The following is a 22,167-nucleotide window of genomic DNA, read 5'->3' as shown; positions in this document are numbered from 1 at the left end:
TCCTTCATCTTTTCTCGGATCCTCCCCACCAATCCACTCTTCAGACCGCACATCGCAGGCGCTCCATCTGTTGTCAGTCCCACAGGTTCATCCCACGGCAGCCCCATGTTATCTACACATCTGGACCCCTCTTCAAAGAGATCTTTCCCCATAGTTCTGCCATGCATTGGGTGTAATCCCAACAACTCTTCTGTTACGCACAGGCTTGAGTCCACTCCACGGATGAACATTGACAGCTGGGCAGTATCAGAAGTGTCGGTGCTCTCATCCGCAGCAAGGGAGTAAGGGCCGGGTTGATTTTGCAACCTCTGCTGCCACAATAAAGCTGGCCTTAACAGCAGCCTCGCTTTGTGATGTGGCTTTAGTGAACATAGCCTGCTGTGACACCAGACTTCTCTTTAGCTCCTCTACCTTCTGGAGCCTTTGTGTCGTGTCCAGATGCTTGTATCTGTCTTGGTGCTTAGTTTCATAGTATCTTCTTATGTGTCTTCCAGCTCTGCTCCCAGCAGACCACATGACACATGACAATAAAAACACTGTGCAATAATAGTTAAAATAGTTTTTTTCTGTCTGTAAATATTATATTTCAGTTGTTTTTTTTTTATCTATTTTTTTTATCTTGTCTTTCTTCTACTATGTCTCTTGTGTGCACTATCCTCTATGCTGCTGTAAGCCTGCAAATTTCCCCGCTGCGGGACTAATAAAGGATTATCTTATCTTATCTTATCTTATGTTGTATTCTTGTTGTCATGTTGTAAAACTCCTGTTTTCAAATTCCACCTTTCGTTTAGCCATTTTTTGGGGAGAGGGATAGTTGAAAGTTGACACAAGTGGTCTGTAATAATGTAATACAGACTGTGAGGCGGGCCAGCTCTAATAGTAAATAGATGTTATCATGCGGGCCAAAGATAATTCATTCACGGGCCGGATGTGGCCCGCGGGCCTTGAGTTTGACACATGTGAATTAGAGGATCGGCGGTTCGATCCGCGGCCCGAAGGTTGTGCCATAGCTATATGAATGGGTATGAATAATTGGTTGCATGTGAATGAGGTTGCATGTGAACCAAAAAGACAAAGAGATGCAAAACAACTGCAAAGAGACCACAACACGTCTCACGACTATGAAAAGGGAACAAACAACCAAAAAGAGACACAAATACTATGAAGTGTGTTTTACTCAGATGTAGGAGAGGTGGTGGGGCCTTTTGCAACTCTGTGCCCAGGGTTGAGTCTGTAACCTTCTTTAGATGTGTTTTTGATAGTTGTATATAACTGGCATGTGCCATCCAAAATGAACCCCGCGATTGTCCTTTGTTCTCCCTTCATGAGGAGATCAGCTACAGGTGTGTGGCTTCCCATACCTGCTCCCAACAGTCATGTGAGAGTGGGTGGAGCCAGGGTAGAGGTAGATTCCGCTCAGTCCTTTACAGCTTGACAAATCACATTGGAATTGTATGCAAAACACAAACAATTGTAACAAAATGTATTATTTTGTTTATTTTACAGCTGATATGCATTCTTTAAAAAGGTGCACTGTGTAAGCCATTGCCACATGCGCCAAAGAAATAGGGGGCAGCATTACCCCTCTACCGCTGACTCCATATTTGAATTTACAGTCATCAGTTAAAAAAACAGAAGCCAGTACTACTAACTAACAGCAGGGCAAGAATACACGTGCACAGACCGTGGATGTGTTATTAACAACCCACAGGGAAGCACTCATAATTTATCCTCCAGACTAAAGGCAGACGTCACAGCAACTCACTATCACCTATTGAGGAACAAGTGGCCTAACAAGACAGGAAGGGCTTTTAATAGTTTTTTTATATTTTGGCCGTATCTTCCAAATTGCACATTAAAATAAAGCAAGTTTAAATGCAAGCCGAACATCACTTCCCACAACATGTAATGTGAAGTATGTGTACGATTGTAAAATAATAAACAGCAACACGTCCTGGAAGCATGTGATGATTCCAAGATGTCTTGAAGAACTCAATAGTTGCCATAGACATGGAAATCCTGTAACAAATTTGAGGTAATTTGGAATGAGTTACAAAATCATATAGTTCCATTTCTGGTGAGACAAGTACTTGGGATGTTGATATGGTGAATCCTGGGTGTTTTCCATTAAATCATGCTTTCTCACATCCTCTGGTCCACGGCTCAAAAGCAGTCTACTGTAAGCAGGGCATCCTTTATCTAGCAAATCATCTTCAAGAATCTAAAGCATATCTTGTTGCTTTAGACTAAGCACGTCTAGATATATATAACATTGATACATCAATACATATAACATGACCTGGGTAACTGAGAATCTACACAGAAATACCCACTTGGACAGGATTCCCAACACCAGCTATGGCTCTTAACATCATTATTTATCATAACAGTTACAGAAAGGTGACATTTGTTCAAAAACATGTGATGAGATTATTGGTTAGATGCCTTTTTCCTGATGGTTAGTAAGGAAACATGAAATAAGCTACTCATTTTTAGAAATAAGAAGGAATGGCATTTCTGCTCACCACAGCATTACTAACCACCGGCCTGACAGAGTGAGGAGGTCTCCGGTTACTGGAGCAAACAGAAATATAAAAAGGAAGAGGATAATTAAAGGATCTATGACACAGTGGTATGTCATTTTAAAAAGATTGAGAAACAGCTGTGTAAGTAAAACTCACTCCTTCGGTGATGGAAAGCGTTGTTTGGACAGTTGAGTGTCACAGTTCACAGTTGTGGTGCCGTTTCTACAGGAGCAGGAGGGAATCACACAATATCAGTTTTTGTCTGTGTTACTATTAAGGCTGTGTGATGTGGTAGAGGAACATCGATTAACACTTACAAGTAGCCAACACTGTAGTTCACAGTGTTGCCTTGGTTTCTGCGAGGGTGATAAATATACTTAGATTAATTCATATTTTCAAACGGTATGTCTTCCGTTGCTACAATTGATTATTAAACAAGAATGTTGAAAATGGTGTCTTGAAAATTTGCTCCAATAGGATTTCCTGTAAGAATAGCATCAATTAAATATCAAACAGTTTGAAATGGTAAGAATGGTAAAATAAAAGACACCCACCTAGGTTCCCTCTGATTTTCCCAGTCAACATGGCCATCTACCGTTCTACTGAAAAGGGAAGAGATGTTAACATAAGGCACTTCATCTGGGGATAGAAAGTGAGTGATTAGTCTTGGGTATTCTTACCGGGAAAATCGTCTCCAAATGGACCCCCTGTATAGAAATAACAGTGTCAGTATTAGGTCTACTGTATTTGTCCAATGTCGTCAATGTTTCTTCTGGACATTTCGATAAGTAGAAATTATTTTAGGAAAACTGATTATAGCACATTCATGATTTTATCTTGCATGATATGAGACCAACAAAAGAGACTGTTCCTGAGAGCTTACCTGGATACTCTATCCCAGAGTGATCTCCTATGAAAGTTTGAATTGCAGAGACAGAGATTTGAATAGCTTTTTAGATGGAAATAGAGGATTAATATATGACAAAAAATTCGGCAGAGCTCTGAAGCCCTGCTTGCATTCGCTGATTGGCCACAGCTGTTTCACTCAGGCTTCAATCATTGGCACTTACAGTAGCTGTGTACTTTCATTTTAGTACTGTGAGAAATACTAATCCAACTCAACAAACATATACTCAATGTGCAAACGCATTTATACACAGCGTGTTCAGTTTACAATCATTTAATTCAGCAGTTTATTTTTTGTAACTTTGGATGAACACCAACAAATAATTGTATCATAGAATGGGGAACATGACGACCTCTTAGACTGGAAAACGAGCGGTCAGTAAGGTAAGAGTTAGACACCGTTGTTTTTGCATACTAACTGCATGAATACGATGTAAATTAATCAATGTATCCTCACAAAACAGGTGGGCCAGGGCCCTGGTATTGTGCATGTTGGCTCACTGAAATGGCTTTGATACAAAAAATACATCGGGCCTATTGAGCCTTTAACTTTGACCCTCTTTCTCATATATCTGGTGGCTTCTCTCAATTAGCTGTCATCAGGCTTTGCTTTCTCGGCCTCTCAGTGAATGTGATGTATCTGTGCTGGCTTGCATGCTGCAAAAGGCTGCCAGATGCAGAGGAATTCCTGTTATTTTTGGCAAACTTCATTTAAAAGACTATGTTTAGGGACAAACTATTTTTTTTCTGATGTGCTAAATAGTGTGGTAGTTTGGGTACTGGAACACACTGATAATCTAACTTTTCTTACTATTATCCTAGTGAGTGTTCCCGACTGAAATCTAGACATCAATGATGTCCTCATTACTCATCAAGGTTTACCTACATACCTTTTCTCTGGTCGAGGTGGTGGTCTCAGTGAGTCATCAGAGCACTTCCTGTTGGTTTAAAACATTTCTCTAATAAATGTTGACTTTGACATTCTACAATAAACAACTAACAGTGTCAATGTAGCACAGATATTACCCATCTACAGTATTGGCACCTTTTGAATGTATATGTATTTACCTTCTCCTACAGAAGACCACTCCAAACACTGCAGCTAGGATGATTACAATCAGCACTAGAGCTGACACTGCAATGGCTACTGGCCAAGAGCTTAATCCTGGTGATGTTGGAACATTTGAGAAAGAATAATACACAACTCAATACATGAAAGAATTGCACTTACAGATGTATTTTGTGGGACTCACCCTTGACAGTCAGCTGGACTGTGTGGGCTTGCTGCTTGTCGCCCCACCAGAGGGCAGTACAGGTTAGGCTTTTGGCCCCGTCCCCTCCAGCAGCCACAAAAGTGATCGTGGAGGTCGTCTGCCATATGCCCTGCGGCATCGAGGTGTGTGTGACCTCGTTGGTGAGGTTAGGGACACTCCATGAGAACACTGGAGGATGTGATGGACATGTGTGCGTCACAGAACACGAGACAGTAATCGTTGAACCGGCGTCGATTTCTGCTGGAACTGAGGTCATCACTGGTTTTCCTGGGGATGCTGAGCATGGGAAATACAAAGCAGAATACTTATGTCGATTAATAAGCAGATAAACAAATAAATAGCTTGGCATATTTGAAGAAGATTAAGGCTTAGAATTAATTTCAGACCTTTCATAACAATAAATACGCAGCTATTGTTGAATCTTAGTCTTTCATTATTTCCTTTCTCTGCATGGAAACAGAAGGGCCCGTTGTCAAAGGGCTTGATGTCATTAATCTCTAATGAGCAGTTTCCCTCATTCAAATCTCCTAATATTCTGGTGCGGCCCTTGAAATGGTCAACCACATAGCTCTGGGCATTATGGTATATGACACTCCCAGTTTTTTTGGACCAGATGCCACGCGTGACAGGTTCATCCTCCTGGTACGGGAAGCTGCAGGGAATCACCACACAGGAGCGGGTCAGGGCGCTGAATCTGAAAGGGACGTCAGCAGCCAGAACGTGGAGCGCTGTAGAGGGAGAGAGAAACCAGCCATGATGGGATGCCTGTAGAAATCAGTCCACTTGTGACATAACATGGCTGCAGGCTGAGTTTTGAGAGAAGGGAGAAGTACACCCACTGTCATTTTCATATGGATCAACTGGTCTGTCATATTCTGGAACAAAAAAAGGACAGCAAGCAATTATCAATATTATCAACATTTTAGGACTTTTTACATTTGCTTTTCTGGCAGAGCGTTGTAAAAGAAGATTGATAATACTCCCACAGCTGTCCGTTAAATGTTAGCCTAGAGTCTGCAGCTTAGATTATTTTAGCATTAAGACTGGAAACAGGGAAAGAGCTCACTAGATAACACATTATGTTTTGTAAGTTGGATCCATTCAAAACCAAAAGGGCAAAAATACCAATTCCCCATAATACCATAACACAACCCGTGGAGACTGCGGACAATAAGTGGTTAGGCACATTACCCCCTTTAAAATACTAAGTCACTGTTGCTTTTCAATTTTTTTTTTACAGATAAAATAAACTAGGCATAACAGACGCATGTATGAGCGGTATTAATCTTCTCATCTAACTCTTTGCCAGAAAGCCAATAACAAAAGCTCCCAACATCTCAAACAATTCATATAAGTGACCCTTGTGTCTGATGTGAACTCACTTTTTATGTGAAGTATTTCAGAGTCTGAAGTCTTCCCAGTAGCAAACTGAGCAGTGCAGGTCAAGGGTTTACCGTCATCCCCAAGAGAGCCAATAAAAGTTAGATTTGACACGGAGTTATAGGTATTGCCGGAGATCTCTTTGGTTTTTAACGAACTCTTGATGTCTTCGTAGTTCCACACGATGGTTGGTTTATTTTTCTTACACTTGTAGGAAACAGAACAAATGACCCACTTTGCCACACCTTCCGTTAACACACCTGGCCGCTCAGTCATTTTGATTTCATCATATGGGCCTGAGCAGAAATGTGATAGTGAAGTTTGAATCTTAGCATTTTCATTTTAATTAAATCAATATTGTCTTACACTGTACTTACATTCAACATTCAGCTTGAGCTCACTAGTGGCTTTCTGACCACCACGGTAACTAACAGTACACTTCACACTCTGATCCTCCTCTTGTACCAGCCAAGTTCGCTCTACTGTACTTTCCCAAATCCCATCAGATACCAGAGTGTCAGTAATCACTTCTTTTCCAAGTATACCATTCAGGGTCAGGGTGGGGGGAGCAGAGCCACATGAATGGCGCACATTGCAGGACACTGTGCTCTCCTCTTCCACCCTGGGGATACCAATGATGCTCAGCTGCGGTTGCTGTGCATGGTCTATAAAATCAAAGTCACAATAGTCATTTAGATAACGGAATTTGGATTGAAATGACTAAAAAGGGGAATGAATGCCCCCAGATACTTGCCTGATACAATAAGTTGAGTGGTTTTTTCATAAAATGTATGACCCAGGCTGTGGTAGGAGGTGATAGGGTTCTTGTCTACCCATGGGTAAAGTCGGTCCTGGTTGTGCAACATCTCCAGCCTCTCAATCTTAAGACTACAATTCCTCTCCCCAACAGATCCAATCAAGCTAGTTATCCCGTTAAACTTACTAATAATGCTTTGTTTTTCGTCAAATACAGCTGGGTACCTATTGCTCTGGAACAAGTACCATATAACTCGTAGGTCAGTAGGTTGGGAGATACTGTAGGAGAATGTGCAAGGAATGATGATACATGAGCCTCTCATGCCAGTGATGCTGCCGGGGGTGGTGAAGGACCAGCCTCGAGAGAGCATGTTTCCTGCAGAAAGAGGAAGCATTTAAAGGTTTTTATAAGCCTCAATGATTTTTGGAGGCAGGAAGAAGATAAAGAATTGAGAAAAATAATAAACAAATTAAGTGGAACCAAACTGTCATTTCTTACCTTCAACCATTTTTTGACATCCCATTCTGAACTATATTTCTAAACAAGCTTGAACTGGGAAATCATTGTATGGTTGTATGATTAATTTGACATTTGATTTTGTAAGTTTTAATTTTTTTGAGAAAGAGAGACAAAAATATACACTGCAGCATTAAGAGAGAGCTGGCAAAATGAGACGAATCAATTTTTATCAAATACATTTTAGTTATATTACAGGCATTGTGGTGATGCAGGGCAGTTATGAAATATGACTGCTTTAAAGGCTATGGACTTGTTTAATTATAATTATTATTATTATTATTATTATTATTATTATTATTATTATTATTATTATTAATATATATACTCACTCTTTACCCGTAGGGTGATGCTCTTTTCCTGCTTTTGTCCCCCAATGAATCGTGCAATGCATGTCAGAGATTGTCCATGGTCTTTAGCTGATGCTGTAAATGTCAGTGTGGAGACAGTCCTCCACTCAGTATTTTTAGTCTTTATGGTCGCAGTGGAGGCCGGCATGCTACCATAGTTCCATGTGAGAGTTGGAATAGGTTTTGGGCATGTATATGAGACAGTGCAGGTTACTTTGCTTGCCTGTCCCTCAAGAAATTCATCTGATGTGTGGCTGATGGTCAAGGGTGAAAAAGAGCCTGAGATAAAAATGGTCAATGTTATTATTTTTAGGTCTGCATAAAATAAAATTGTTGTTGGTGTTATTCTTGCATAACCATCACATACATGCTGCATTTAGGGTGTTGGAGGCTTTTGCAGTGAGACCGCCAGTGTGTCGGACAGAGCACTCCACAGTTTGCTGGTCTCTCTCTATGTTCAATGTGGTCATCAAAGTGGTTTTGGATGTGCCATCGGCCATGGAGCTATGAATTAGGTTGTGGCTTTGCAGTGGGATGTTGAGACTCAGAGTCGGTGGATAAGTGGAACAGGTGTGGTAAACCGTGCATTGCACTGTCACGGCCTGTCCAACCTTCATGCTTCCATAGATCATAATGTTTGGTGGCTCTGCCCTGTCTTTACAAAGGAAATGTGAAGAATTATTGATGAAAATATCCATGAAAATCCATCTAAAAATGTATCTTTTTCTCAGCTCACCGTGATTACTTACTCACTACTTCAATTGTTACGGTTGTGTCAAAGAATCGGTAGGTGTATTTCCCAATATTTTCTGGATCTACCCAAGGGTAAAGCCTCTGTCTGTGGTGCTGCCGTGTCACTGGGTTGATTTCAAGACTGCATTCCTTCAATACCCGTGTTTTACTACGAAACATGTCAATGACATGATTTGGGTTCCACTTGTCATAAACTACAGGATATCTATGGTTGTGATACTGGTACCAAACCACCCGATCTGGTCTGAGAGGTGGATTCTGATAATAGTCAAAAGTGCAAGGGATGACAAGGCAGGAACCCAGCAATCCTTTGATATTGCTTGGCATCTTTACAAGCCAGGCCCTGGAACCGCAGACAATGTTTCCTGCAAGAGAATCAATATGCAAAAAGAAAATAATTTGTTTTTAAGATTAGGTCAATGTAAATATATTTACTCGCAAACTGAAAAAAACTAAATTGCATTACCTAAAATACAGAAGCTCAGGAGAATTTGGCTTAACCCAGGCATCTTGTAAATGGTACCTCACACCTAAAATATATGAAATGAACATCTTAGTATACGGCATTGACACAAGACAGAATCAGTCTATGATTCGTTTTTCATATTACTTAGCTGCTTTACCATAAAACAAATCATACTTGTCCTATGGCCTAAATGTTAAATGGGTAGCTATATATTATTGAATTTCCATAAAGTTGGGGGACTGAGGACATTCACCACCTCTCAAAGAAAAGTTGGAATTGAAGAAGCAGAACCAAGACTTCCTGTCTGTGGCAATCTCAAGTCTGCAGGTGTATGGGTGGAGTATCACTTTAAAGGCCTAGACTATTGAACCAGAACAGAAAAGATAAAAACAACCCAAACCAAACCATGCGAAAAAGAGAGAGCACACATGCATTTTATATCCTGTAAATAAATAGCCCAAAATTCATGATTTTATATATATCCATACATTTATATGTATATATACTAATTCAATAAGAGTGTGTCTCTGCTACGTCAAGTGCATGAACTAGAAAAAAATGCATATTCAATCTTTGACGTATTTATTTTCCAATAAAGCAGGGAAACCTTTTTTATAATAACAATACAGGCAAATAGGTAAGAATAACAAAAAAGGGCTGCAAATAATACATACAGATTACTAAATCAGATACATGGTTTACCATAGAAAGAAAGAAAAACAAAACCTGAAAACTATTCTTAATGAAGACATGTTTCTAGGCCCAGAAAGCATTTTTCAACATGCTGAGATAATTCCTTGTTTCTGAAGCAGTTTTTTTACTATTTCCTAAAGATTAGAATGACTTACCTTAAGAGTTGAATGTTTATGAAGCGTTTCACCACCTCTTATAGTCCCTTACCACTCATCATCTTAAGTAACCTTTGCCTACCACAAGGAGGGCAAAGATGCTGCCTGCTGCGATTAAATCAGTTGATCATCGAAATAGACCTTCTGCAAAAAAAGAAGAACAGAAAATATGCAAATGTTGCTAGGCATATAAATAAATCTTATCAAGAATACCAAGAAAGTTCCAAACTCATGCACAGACATGCAATTTACATAGAAGTCAACCTATTCCGCCCTCTACACAAAGCTGCAGGGAGAGTACAGAAGAGTCACTTAACACATTGAGTATTTAGAAAGATGAAGACCTTTGATCAGAATGAGATGGTTCTGGGAAATCCTAAAAAATTCAGGGATAAATTTAGGTTAAGAAAAGCTTATTTCATTTGCTCTTACCAAGAGGTCAGAATTACTTACATCAAGAGTAGAAGGTTTATGAAGCATTTCAACACCTTTTAAAAAGTCCCTAACCACTCGTCATTTTAAGAAACCTCCCTCTAAAATGTGGGTGGAAGGTAAAATTTGCCAACCACAAGGAGGGCAAAGACGCTGCCTGCTGTGAAAGATATTGACCGACTCTTGTGTGAAAACCAAAACCTTGTGTTTTTAGAATAACCAAATTATTCTAAAAACACTTAAAATATACATTAAAATGAATAGCCCATGGAACATTTATTTTCCATGGTATATAGGTCTTATTTACATTTTGGGGGCTTTTCCCATTATAAAGTTATATTTTCTCTCTTATTCTGGCGGCTGTGGCGTAGTGGAGAGCAAGGTAGTTCTCCAATCAGAGGGTCGGTGGTTCGATACCCGGCTTCGGCAGTCGATGTGTCCTTGGGCAAGACACTTAACCCCAAGTTGCTCCTGAAGGCTTGCCATCGGTGTGGACTGGATGTTGCATGAATGTTAGGTAGAGTCTGATGGTGGCACCTTGCATGGTAGCCTGTCATCAGTGTGTAATGGGTGAATGATATGTAATGTACTACTGACTGTAAGTCGCTTTGGATAAAAGCGTCTGCTAAATGACTGTAATGTAATGTAATTCTTTTTGGTATTAACTGAGATAAGCAATACACCAGCCCTCTATGGCAGTATGTGCATATGTAGGCTATTTAAATTATTTAAATGAATGTTGGACATTTGGGGAAAAACACTTGCAATAATAATACAATTAATCTTTTTGCCAAGAACAATATGGAACCAGAGACCTAATGGTTTGCTAAGCTTAAAGACTGGAAACATCATTGAAAAAAATCTGCCCTCCTTAAGCTTGCAAATTGACAATTATTTAATGTTGTTGTTTAATGGGCTGCTGGTTGGAGGTTTTTGTCTCATTTGGACGAAGCCAATACAACTGTTTCCAGTCTATAAGCTTAGCTAAGCTAAGCTGCAGCTTCATATACAATCGGACATATATGTGTTGTATCAATCTTCTCATCTAACTCTCAGCAAGAAAGTAAATATGCGTTTTTCACAAATGTATTGCCTTTGGTATTTATTTATTCAACCACATTATGCCATTTTGGTTATGCTGTAGGCCCAACAATGGTGACAGACAAGCAAGTACTCCGGCTTAACAAAGTTTCACTAACTAATGAATTGTAATTTCTCAAAATAATTGATCAAATTATCAAAGACAGAATCAAATATAGTTTGCTTGATAACAGAGAATAACACAGAAGTCGTTTATAACAACTGCAGTCATCAGATGCGCTTGATACAAATAAACATTATGAGCATGATTAGATTTTTTGTGTGTTTTTTGTCACATGTTTCCATAGATGTTGAGGTCCTCAGTGTTAATGTAATCGTCCCCGTCATCAAGGTCCTGTGAAAGATGAAGGTCATTATTGTCACAGATGTTGATAGTCCACGGTTTGTATGTAATTATTGGGAATAAATCAATGCAATCCAATAGTACCTCTCTGTAATTGCAGGATTTTGGCTGGCTGAGGCCCATTAACAACAGCATTAACAAGAAGAGAGAGAAAAAGAATGACATTGCTGTATTACAACATATGATATCTTTATTTGATCAATTGCTCGGGTTTAAGAAAAGTGGAACAAGTACCTTTTAGGGGACGGGAAACGAGCCTTGAAAGCTTTCTGGTCGGCACAGGATTTTGAATTCACATTTTTGGTCCTGTGGATTAAAATTCACGTCACTGCAGTTCAGCAACCATTAGCTTAATTTTCTTACTTTAAACACACTTATGTGTGACTTGAATCCACTGTGTCCTCTTTAGTTCTTATTTTATATTTGTATGTCTTAAAAACATTTAAATTCTGAAAATAAAACAAATTCACTAATTTCATTAGATTAAAAATACATGATCAAAAGTTAAGTTTGATTTAAGTGTGAATACCAAAGTGTGTTTGAACTCTAAAAAAATCAATTGATGAAATGAACTTATTAAATCAGTCTATCATCAACTAGATGTTCTGCACAGGAAAAAGAAGAACAGAAAATATGCAAATGTTGTGAGGCATATAAATAAATCAAACCGTGCACAGACATGCAAACTACAGTACAAATCCAACCATGCAGCGGTCTACACAAAGTTGAGTACAGAACTAGTGACTAAAATAACGTTGATTATTTAGAAAGATAAAGACCTTTGATCAGAACGAGATGGTCCTGAGACATCAGAACGGATCCTGAAAGTTTCACAGATTTAATTTAACATCAGTACAATTAAGTTCCTATGATAACAGTATTTCATGAAAAAAATAAAATAATCACAAACCACTTGTTTCTCACCTGCGAGACAGCCTGGACATCCGGTTCCAAATGCTAAATATGATACAGAAAATAACATGATGATGATGATAAAGGAAAATAATTAAATTTACTGAATAGTGTTTAGCTCGAATAACATTTTTACCTGCCATCCCCTCTTTGGAGCTCTGCAATGCGTCTCCTTGAGTAGACAGAGAACAAAATAATAGAAAAGCACATACTGCACACAAATGTGTTAAACAGGAACATGTGCAAGAAAAATATTTCTTGCTCAAAAATGTTATTTATCTGATGTTCTCCAAGGATCGGTTGATGCCTGTGTACTGCATTACTCACTTATATTTCTTCACCATTAGAATGCAGAAGACTGCAAAGATCACAGCTGTACCAATCGCCACCACTGTTGGAATGATGATATGGTTATAGTTTTCTGTACCTGCAAATAGACAGAGCCATATATCAGGGCCATTCTTCCTTTATATTTCACATATTAGAGGATCAGTTCATAAACCTCCAATGAAGAATTCAACAACAGTGTGAAAAGCTCTCACGTTTTACATAGAGAGTAAACTTTGTAGAGGACATGCTCCCTCCATTATATTTTGCTGTGCAGGTGACCTCGGTGTGGTCGTTCTTCTCCTCAGGAGTGATCGTCAGGATGGACTGGGCCTCCCAGTAGCCAAAAAGATTTTTTTTGTGGACTTCAGTGACCACAACATCTGTAGTGACCATACTCCATGTGAGTTTAGGCACATGGGAGGGGCAGGTATGGATGACGGAGCAGGTGACAGTGAAGGGACGTCCTTGAATGGCTGTCTGTGCGTGAGTCAGTTCAGGTTTTGGAGGATCAGCTATAAATGAAAAAGAGGAAAACCATTTTGTTACATAGAAAACTGTTTTAGAATCATAACATTTTTAAAGCATATCTTTGGGAAAGTTGGTGACATACGGAGCATGTTGAACGTGACACAGTCCTCCACAAAGGAGAACTTGTCAACGGTGGACAAATCGGTCTCTGTTCGTGCTAGTTCAATCCGGAAACAGAAAGGGCCGTTGTCATGATCTTTCATGTCAGTAATTTCTAAGGTGCAGTTGTCCTGACCCAGGTGTCCCAATAACTGTGTTCTGCCCCTAAAGTTTTCCGAGATCCGCGTGTTATCCTCATGATAGATGAATTGATCTCGATGAGTTGAACGATGCCACATCCCTCTGAGTCTGGAGGTGGGCAGGTTTTCTTTAGGATGGGTGAATGAACAGGGTACCACAACACAGGATGTGACCAGGACGTCAAGTTCTTTTACCACATTGGCCTTCCACTCTCCAGTAAACACTGGGCTGCTAATAGCTGTAAGAGAAATATGCATGTGATAAGGAAGGGACTCCTTTTGGTCATACTCTTTTTTTTTTTATTTAATGGGGTGTATGTAGACATGAAGTTGGAAACACAGAAGTGACTTCCATATATTACCTGCCAAAAGCAGACAGAATATCATCATCCTTGTCTCTTTGTCCATACTTCTGAGGTTTTGGCTGTGTAATAAAATGGATGTTAAAATGAAAAGAAACACAAAAATGAAAAGCATAAGGTTTATCTACTACTGCCATATGCAAATTATAACACAGTTGTGTGGAACTTCTTCAAACGGCACAAATCTTCAAATGCAAGAGCCATTTATTTATACAGGAAATACTGGTATAGTTTATGTCCCCATACAGAATCACTTCTGAAACAACACAGAATACATTCACCTCTTTTTTATTTTAATGGTTCTTTTCAAAGCCTATATGAGTTGCCTGCACTCTTTTTTTTTTTAAATTCATCCTCATAAAGTTGTACACAAACTAACAATGATGATAAATAACAGCGAAAAGAAATCCAGTGTGACTCAATATCAAACCAAAACACCCCGAATTGCTCAGCTGCATTATCGTTAAGTCCGGCAGTGTATTAAAAGTAAAAATTACATTTTCCAAACAAATGTAGTGAACAAACATTCATTGCATGCATTATTTTACCATAGTAAAGTGAAATATAATGTTCTTACCTGATAAAGCTGCTTTCTGACTGATTGAAACCGTCAGATTCTAGAGAATGATGATATTCTGCAGTTAAGTTGACAAAAATATGGATTCTTAAAGGAACAGAAAAGAAATGCAGGCCACTTTAGAAAACAATAGATGTTTGATTCTGTTCGTGGGGAAGTTGAATGCAGATATAGTAAAGGCAGTAGGAGTGGAGTTAATGGTGTAGAAAGCAGGGAGTGGTCTCTTAAAGGGCGGCAGTTCTCTTAAACCAGCAAGGATCTGCAACTGAAATATGTGAAACTGCACATTATGTTGTGGCATTTTTTTCTAAATTAACATTTAAATCTGTATTTACACATTTATGACCACAAGTGGGCAGAAGAAATCCCAAAACAAGCTTGTACACAAACTGTCTTTTGAACCCCATTCTCATCCTGTATTTGTGTAGTGTCTTTACTTCTGCGTTGTGAATGTATTTTCAAGACACACTTCGAATACATCTTTACAATTGTTTTTATTGTCTGTCCAGCAACAGCTAAACCGATAACAGGCTTTTCAGAGTTTGTCCTCCACACTGACCTCCAGCATATATATGATACCTGCTACTGTGGAAACAACACAATGTCTGGATGAAGTGGCTGCTTGCTCATCGCCTTCCCTCAATGAACATATATACATTAATTATCACTAAAACTAAATAAAGTAATTAACATAAATAAGATTAAATAAAGTAAATACAATACACTTTACATAGATTAAACAATCTAACGTACGTGTTGGACATTAAGAAAATAATACAACAAGACATACATAAACTCACATACCTGCAATTGTGGAAACAAAACAATGTCTGGATAAAACAACATTATATAACATGTACACTAACTTCTGATGTTATTTACAACTTAAAACTAATAAAAGTCAGAAGAGCGATAAAAGTGCGTACCTTCCCAAGAAGAAGCCCACCCATGGAAGTCAAAATAAAACTCCCACTCCACTTCCACCCTTCAAAATAACAGTGTCTACTTTAGTAGCTGCGGGAATTTACTGTTATTCAATACATATAGCGCAACAACAAAATACTACTACTACATTTGCATGAAGGTTGGACAGCCCGTGACTCACTGTTTACCGCACTTGTTCCTATTATACACGGACTGAGTCTCACCATCGCACTGCAAAGCAACAGCCTAACTCATAGCTCCAGGCCTGATGACACATCCAAACTACCTTGACAGCCACATTGAACATAGAGAGAGACCACCAAACTGTCGGGTGGGATGTTGAGACTTGGTGGATAAGTGGAACAGGTGTGGTAAACCGTGCCTTGCACTGTCACGGCCTGTCCAACCTTCATACTTCCAGAGATCATAATGTTTGGTGGCTCTGCCCTGTCTTTACAAAGAAAATGTGAAGAATTATTGATGAAAATGAATATAAATCCATCTAAAGCGCATTTTTTTCTAACCTCACCATGATTACTTACTCACTACTTCAATTGTTACAGTTGTGTCAAAGAATCGGTAGGTGTTTTTTCCCAATATTTTCTGGATCTACCCAAGGGTAAAGCCTCTGTCTATGCCATGTCACTGGGTTGATTTCAAGACTGCATTTCTTCTGGTATGAAGATGAAGAAGTGAATACCCGTGTGTTTTCTATAAAATATACCAATTACATAATTTGTTTGCCAATTGTCACAAACAATAGAATATCTATGGTTGTTATTTTGGTGGAAATTAAACATATTAATTTCCCCGTGAGAAATAAATGTGATGAGAAACTCTCTAATGTCTTTAAGTATTTTATTGAACAGACACTTAGAATAATCCGCTGAGTGGTCAGAGCTCTTTCCCCACAGATGGTCCGGAGGTCTAACAATGGTTCAAGATTTTAGCAGAGTATATATGCCTTTAACAAACTGAACTGCTTGTTCCAGGTGCACATTATCTTGTCGTCGTCACGCCCTCGCAAACGTAGTCCCTTTTTGGATGGAGCTTAGATGTCAAGGCCGGGGCCCAGGCCTTGACATCTGTCTTTACTGTCTTTACTTTTGTGAGAAGGGTGTGGGTTAGAAGCTCTCACAAAAAACAGGTTGATATTACAGCAAGTCAGACATAGGACACATTTGTTTGGTGGCAAGTTCAACTTTTGCAACGTCTGCATGCACAAAATGTTCAGAGTTAAGCGATACAAGTTACTTCTAAAAAAGAACATACTGATAAATTGCCACAACAGTCATACTGGTTCCAAACCACACGATCTGGTCTGAGAGGTGGATCTCGATAATAGTCAAAAGTGCAAGGCAGGAACCCACCAATCCTTTCATATTGCTTGGCAGCTTTACAAGCCAGGCCATCGAACTGCAGAAAATGTATCCTGCAACAGCACCAATATGCAAAAATAAAATAAAAGAATGTAAAGATTAGGTCAATGTTAATATATTTAACACAAACTGAATAAAACAAAATTGCATTACCTAAAATACAGAACGTCAGGAGAATATTTCTTAACCCAGGCATCTTGTAAATGGTACCTCACACCTAAAATATATGAAATGAAAATCTTAGTATAAGGCTTGATACAAGATAGAATCAGTCTATGATTCGTTTTTCATATTACTTAGCTGCTTTACAATAAAACAAATCATACTTGTCCTACAGCCTAAATGTTAAAGGGGTACTCAAGCAATTTGGTATTGAATTTTCATAAAGTTGTGGGACTGAGGACATTCACAAACTCTGAAAAGATTAGTTGGAATTGATGCAGCAGAACCAATGTTTCCTGTCTTGTATCAAGTTGAAGAAAGCCAGCTTTCAAGTCGAGAGAGGGTGAATGTTTGTGGATGTATCTGGGTGGAGTATCACTTTAAAGGCCTAGACTATTGAACCAGAACAGAAAAAAGAAAACCAAACCCAGCAAAACAATGTGAAAAAAAGAGAGAGCACACATGCATTTGACATTCTTTATATAAATAGCCCAAAATATCATGTGATTTTATACATACCCATCAATATCTATGTATATACTAACTCAATAAAAGTGTGTTTCTGCTACGACATGTGCATGAACTAGAAAAAAAAAGGCATATTCAATCTTTGGCGTATTTATTTTCAAATACAGCAGGGAAATCTTTTTTTATAAAAACACAACAGGCAAATAGGTAGCAATAACAAAAAGGTTGCAAAAAATACATACAGATTACCAAATCAGATACATGGTTTACCATAGAAAGAAATGAAAACAAAACCTGAAAACTATTTTAAATGAAGACACATTTCTAGACCCAGAAAGCATTTTTCAACATGCTGAGATAATTTCTTGTTTCTAAAGCAGTTAAACAGTTTAAATGTTCTAAAGTTAGGTCAGTCAATGTTAATTTGTGGAAATATGGTTTAAAAAATCAGAAGAAGGTACACTTTGTCGTCAAGAAAAACATTCCACATTCATGAAAAAAATGATGATCTCAGCTTAAAGAATGATTTTGAGTGTAATGGAGACAATAAATTGTAAAATGGAGACAGATATTTTAACAATATGCAAAAGCTGTTAATTTCTCAAAATAATTGATCAAATTATCAAAGAATCAAATATAGTTTGCTTGATAACAGAGAATAACACAGAAGTCGTTTATAACAACTGCAGTCATCAGATGCGCTTGATACAAATGAACATTATGAGCATGATTAGATTTTTTGTGTGTTTTTTGTCACATGTTTCCATAGATGTTGAGGTCCTCAGTGTTAATGTAATCGTCCCCGTCATCAAGGTCCTGTGAAAGATGAAGGTCATTATTGTCACAGATGTTGATAGTCCACGGTTTGTATGCAATTATTGGGAATAAATCAATGCAATCCAATAGTACCTCTCTGTAATTGCAGGATTTTGGCTGGCTGAGGCCCATTAACAACAGCATTAACAAGAAGAGAGAGAAAAAGAATGACATTGCTGTATTACAACATATGATATCTTTATTTTATCAATTGCTCGGGTTTAAGAAAAGTGGACCAAGTACCTTTTGGGGGACGGGAAACGAGCCTTGGGGACTCTTGGATTTTTAATTCACATCTTTGGTCCTGTGGAATAAAATTCACGTCACTACAGTTCAACAACCAACAATTAGCTTAAGTTTTTTACATTTAAAACACTAATGTGTGACTTCAATACTACGAAATAGACATTCAGCACAAAAAAAGAAGAACTGAAAATATTCAAATGTTGTGCAGCATTTAATATATCTTACCAAGAATCCCCCCAAAAAGCACCAAACCCGTGCACAGACATGCATATTACAGTAAAAATCCAACCATGCAGCGGTCTACACAAAGTTGAGTACAGAACTAGTGACTAAAATAACGTTGATTATTTAGAAAGATGAAGACCTTTGATCAGAACGAGATGGTCCTGAGACATCAGAACGGATCCTGAAAGTTTCACAGATTTAATTTAACATCAGTACAATTACAAGTTCCTATGATATATGATATATATAATAAATCTTACCAAGAATCCCCCAAAAAAGCGTCCAACAATTACAAGTTCCTATGATAACAGTACTTCATGAAAAAAAAAAAAATCACAAACCACTTGTTTCTCACCTGCGAGACATCCTGGACAGCCGGTTCCACATGCTAAATATGATACAGAAAATAACATTAGGATGATAAAGGAACATTTTTACATTTACTGAATAGTGTTTAGCTCGAATAACATTTTTACCTGCCATCCCCTCTTTGGAGCTCTGCAATGCGTCTCCTTGAGTAGACAGAGAACAAAATAATAGAAAAGCACATACTGCACACAAATGTGTTAAACAGGAACATGTGCAAGAAAAATATTTCTTGCTCAAAAATGTTATTTATCTGATGTTCTCCAAGGATCGGTTGATGCCTGTGTACTGCATTACTCACTTATATTTCTTCACCATTAGAATGCAGAAGACTGCAAAGATCACAGCTGTACCAATCGCCACCACTGTTGGAATGATGATATGGTTATAGTTTTCTGTACCTGCAAATAGACAGAGCCATATATCAGGGCCATTCTTCCTTTATATTTCACATATTAGAGGATCCAGTTCATAAACCTCCAATGAAGAATTCAACAACAGTGTGAAAAGCTCTCACGTTTTACATAGAGAGTAAACTTTGTAGAGGACATGCTCCCTCCATTATATTTTGCTGTGCAGGTGACCTCGGTGTGGTCGTTCTTCTCCTCAGGAGTGATCGTCAGGATGGACTGGGCCTCCCAGTAGCCAAAAAGATTTTTTTTGTGGACTTCAGTGACCACAACATCTGTAGTGACCATACTCCATGTGAGTTTAGGCACATGGGAGGGGCAGGTATGGATGACGGAGCAGGTGACAGTGAAGGGACGTCCTTGAATGGCTGTCTGTGCGTGAGTCAGTTCAGGTTTTGGAGGATCAGCTATAAATGAAAAAGAGGAAAACCATTTTGTTACATAGAAAACTGTTTTAGAATCATAACATTTTTAAAGCATATCTTTGGGAAAGTTGGTGACATACGGAGCATGTTGAACGTGACACAGTCCTCCACAAAGGAGAACTTGTCAACGGTGGACAAATCGGTCGCTGTTCGTGCTAGTTCAATCCGGAAACAGAAAGGGCCGTTGTCATGATTTTTCATGTCAGTAATTTCTAAGGTGCAGTTGTCCTGACCCAGGTGTCCCAATAACCGTGTTCTGCCCCTAAAGTTTTCCGAGATCCGCGTGTTATCATCATGATAGATGAATTGATCTCGATGAGTTGAACGATGCCACATCCCTCTGAGTCTGGAGGTGGGCAGGTTTTCTTTAGGATGGGTGAATGAACAGGGTACCACAACACAGGATGTGACCAGGACGTCAAGTTCTTTTACCACATTGGCCTTCCACTCTCCAGTAGACACTGGGCTGCTAATAGCTGTAAGAGAAATATGCATGTGATAAGGAAGGGACTCCTTTTGGTCATACTCTTTTTTTTTTTATTTAATGGGGTGTATGTAGACATGAAGTTGGAAACACAGAAGTGACTTCCATATATTACCTGCCAAAAGCAGACAGAATATCATCATCCTTGTCTCTTTGTCCATACTTCTGAGGTTTTGGCTGTGTAATAAAATGGATGTTAAAATGAAAAGAAACATAAGGTTTATCTACTACTGCCATATGCAAATTACAACACAGTTGTGTGGAACTTCTTCAAACGGCATAAATCTTCACATGCAAGAGCCATTTATTTATACAGGAAATACTGGTATAGTTTATGTCCCCATACAGAATCACTTCTGAAACAACACAGAATACATTCACCTCATTTTTATTTTAATGGTTCCTTTCAAAGCCTATATGAGTTGCCTGCACTTTTTTTTTTTTAATTCATCCTCATAAAGTTGTACACAAACTAACAATGATGATAAATAACAGCGAAAACAATCCAGTGTGACTCAATATCAAACCAAAACACCCCGAATTGCTCAGCTGCATTATCGTTAAGTCCGGCAGTGTATTAAAAGTAAAAATTACATTTTCCAAACAAATGTAGTGAACAAACATTCATTGCATGCATTATTTTACCATAGTAAAGTGAAATATAATGTTCTTACCTGATAAAGCTGCTTTATCGTTAAGCCCGGTAGTGTATTAGAAACTTTGAAAAATACATTTTCCAAACAAATGTAGGGAAAATAAATCATAAGATGCGTTCATTTTACCATAGTAAAGTGAAATATAATGTTCTTACCTGATAAAGCGGCTTTCTGGCTGATTCAAGCTGTCAGATTCTAGAGAATGATGACATGCGGTGTGCTATTCTTCAGTTAAGTTGACAAAAATATGGACTCTAAAAGGAACTGAAAAAAATGCAGGCCACTGGGGAAGGTGAATGCAGATATAGCAGAGGCCGTAGGAGTGGATTTAATGATGTAGAAAGCAGGGAGTGGTCTCTTAGAGAGCAGCAGTAAAAATATATAAATATATATATTTAAAAACAAAATCATTTAGAACAGAATTAGAAGTAACTTGGAATTTGGATATAGCTAAATATTGCTCCTAGAACAGCAGCAAACAACAGCAAAGTCACTATTTAAAGTCATTAATATCACAATGGAAACAAATGTAAAATGTTAATAAAATAAATTACACTTCTGAGTCACATGTATGAAGAATGAGGAACCGAGACATCCATCAGTATCATTAATTAATTAATTAACTACTATCTTCTGTTTACCAGACTGCTTATCTCAGCCAGCAAAGCAGTTTATTAAAAAAAGCCGAACGTGCGTGCTGTGCTAGTGTAAACATAGCAGATGTGGTCGACTAAATTAGGTTTCAGTTTGTTTTTACATGTTCACAGATGTATTGGCTTTTTATATTTTATTGCCGAACAGTAACAAGCGTAGTTGTCATCAACTTGAGTTTACTACACTTCACCACAGCGACTTATCTGTTCGCGCTTCGTTGCGTGCACGTTTGTGTAGTTGGAGGAGCTCAGCCCAACAGAGTGCAGAGCAAATGCAAGCTGCAGCGTTTTAAGTACTTCAAAACATTAAAAAGTACAAATTTTAAAAACAGTTTTGTCGAGGCTTATTAATCC

The 22,167-nt window shown here is 38.4% G+C and overlaps 3 protein-coding genes across 7 annotated transcripts; all 3 read right to left on the bottom strand.

Annotated features, from left to right (window-relative positions):
* Positions 1-943: 943 nt before the first annotated feature.
* On the bottom strand, positions 944-9,880 carry LOC129110103 (Schwann cell myelin protein-like). Of its 3 annotated transcripts, none has more exons than XM_054622263.1 (20): positions 9,776-9,880; positions 8,928-8,991; positions 8,458-8,826; positions 8,076-8,363; positions 7,691-7,987; positions 6,840-7,217; positions 6,463-6,750; positions 6,088-6,381; positions 5,545-5,580; positions 5,092-5,433; positions 4,685-4,981; positions 4,500-4,596; positions 4,322-4,369; positions 3,409-3,435; positions 3,206-3,232; positions 3,080-3,124; positions 2,843-2,881; positions 2,682-2,747; positions 2,526-2,574; positions 944-2,019 (listed from the first exon to the last, which is right to left on the bottom strand). In XM_054622263.1, exons 2-20 carry the CDS (start codon positions 8,968-8,970, stop codon positions 1,993-1,995), a joined length of 3,057 nt encoding a protein of 1,018 aa, XP_054478238.1. In that variant the 5' UTR covers positions 8,971-8,991; positions 9,776-9,880; the 3' UTR covers positions 944-1,992. The 3 variants fall into 3 exon arrangements, with proteins under 3 accessions (XP_054478238.1, XP_054478237.1, XP_054478239.1); XM_054622262.1 differs by having other exon boundaries at positions 945-2,019; positions 3,080-3,127; XM_054622264.1 differs by lacking the exons at positions 8,076-8,363; positions 8,458-8,826; positions 8,928-8,991; positions 9,776-9,880 and having other exon boundaries at positions 955-2,019; positions 3,080-3,127; positions 7,698-7,853.
* A 1,416-nt stretch (positions 9,881-11,296) lies between these two features.
* LOC129110143 (sialic acid-binding Ig-like lectin 14) lies at positions 11,297-14,814 on the bottom strand. Its single transcript, XM_054622326.1, has 11 exons — positions 14,600-14,814; positions 14,023-14,084; positions 13,504-13,899; positions 13,106-13,405; positions 12,891-12,990; positions 12,700-12,735; positions 12,576-12,608; positions 12,431-12,472; positions 11,886-11,957; positions 11,736-11,763; positions 11,297-11,642 (listed from the first exon to the last, which is right to left on the bottom strand). The coding sequence occupies exons 2-11, from the start codon at positions 14,066-14,068 to the stop codon at positions 11,580-11,582; spliced, it is 1,116 nt and encodes a 371-aa protein (XP_054478301.1). The 5' UTR covers positions 14,069-14,084; positions 14,600-14,814; the 3' UTR covers positions 11,297-11,579.
* A 2,793-nt stretch (positions 14,815-17,607) lies between these two features.
* Positions 17,608-21,441, bottom strand: LOC129110151 (myeloid cell surface antigen CD33-like). Of its 3 annotated transcripts, none has more exons than XM_054622334.1 (11): positions 21,316-21,441; positions 20,620-20,681; positions 20,101-20,496; positions 19,703-20,002; positions 19,487-19,586; positions 19,296-19,331; positions 19,175-19,207; positions 18,959-19,000; positions 18,592-18,624; positions 18,442-18,469; positions 17,608-18,348 (listed from the first exon to the last, which is right to left on the bottom strand). In XM_054622334.1, exons 2-11 carry the CDS (start codon positions 20,663-20,665, stop codon positions 18,286-18,288), a joined length of 1,077 nt encoding a protein of 358 aa, XP_054478309.1. In that variant the 5' UTR covers positions 20,666-20,681; positions 21,316-21,441; the 3' UTR covers positions 17,608-18,285. The 3 variants fall into 3 exon arrangements, 1 of the variants encoding a protein (XP_054478309.1); XR_008532136.1 differs by having other exon boundaries at positions 18,287-18,348; positions 18,592-18,652; XR_008532137.1 differs by lacking the exon at positions 18,959-19,000 and having other exon boundaries at positions 18,287-18,348; positions 18,592-18,652.
* Between the last annotated feature and the right edge of the window lie 726 nt (positions 21,442-22,167).

Source organism: Anoplopoma fimbria, chromosome 20 (genome assembly GCF_027596085.1).
Source record: "Anoplopoma fimbria isolate UVic2021 breed Golden Eagle Sablefish chromosome 20, Afim_UVic_2022, whole genome shotgun sequence".
Taxonomy (NCBI): Eukaryota; Metazoa; Chordata; class Actinopteri; order Perciformes; family Anoplopomatidae; genus Anoplopoma; species Anoplopoma fimbria.
The sequence above is the reverse complement of the archived record's forward strand: the minus strand, read 5'-3'. Positions and strand labels throughout refer to the sequence as shown.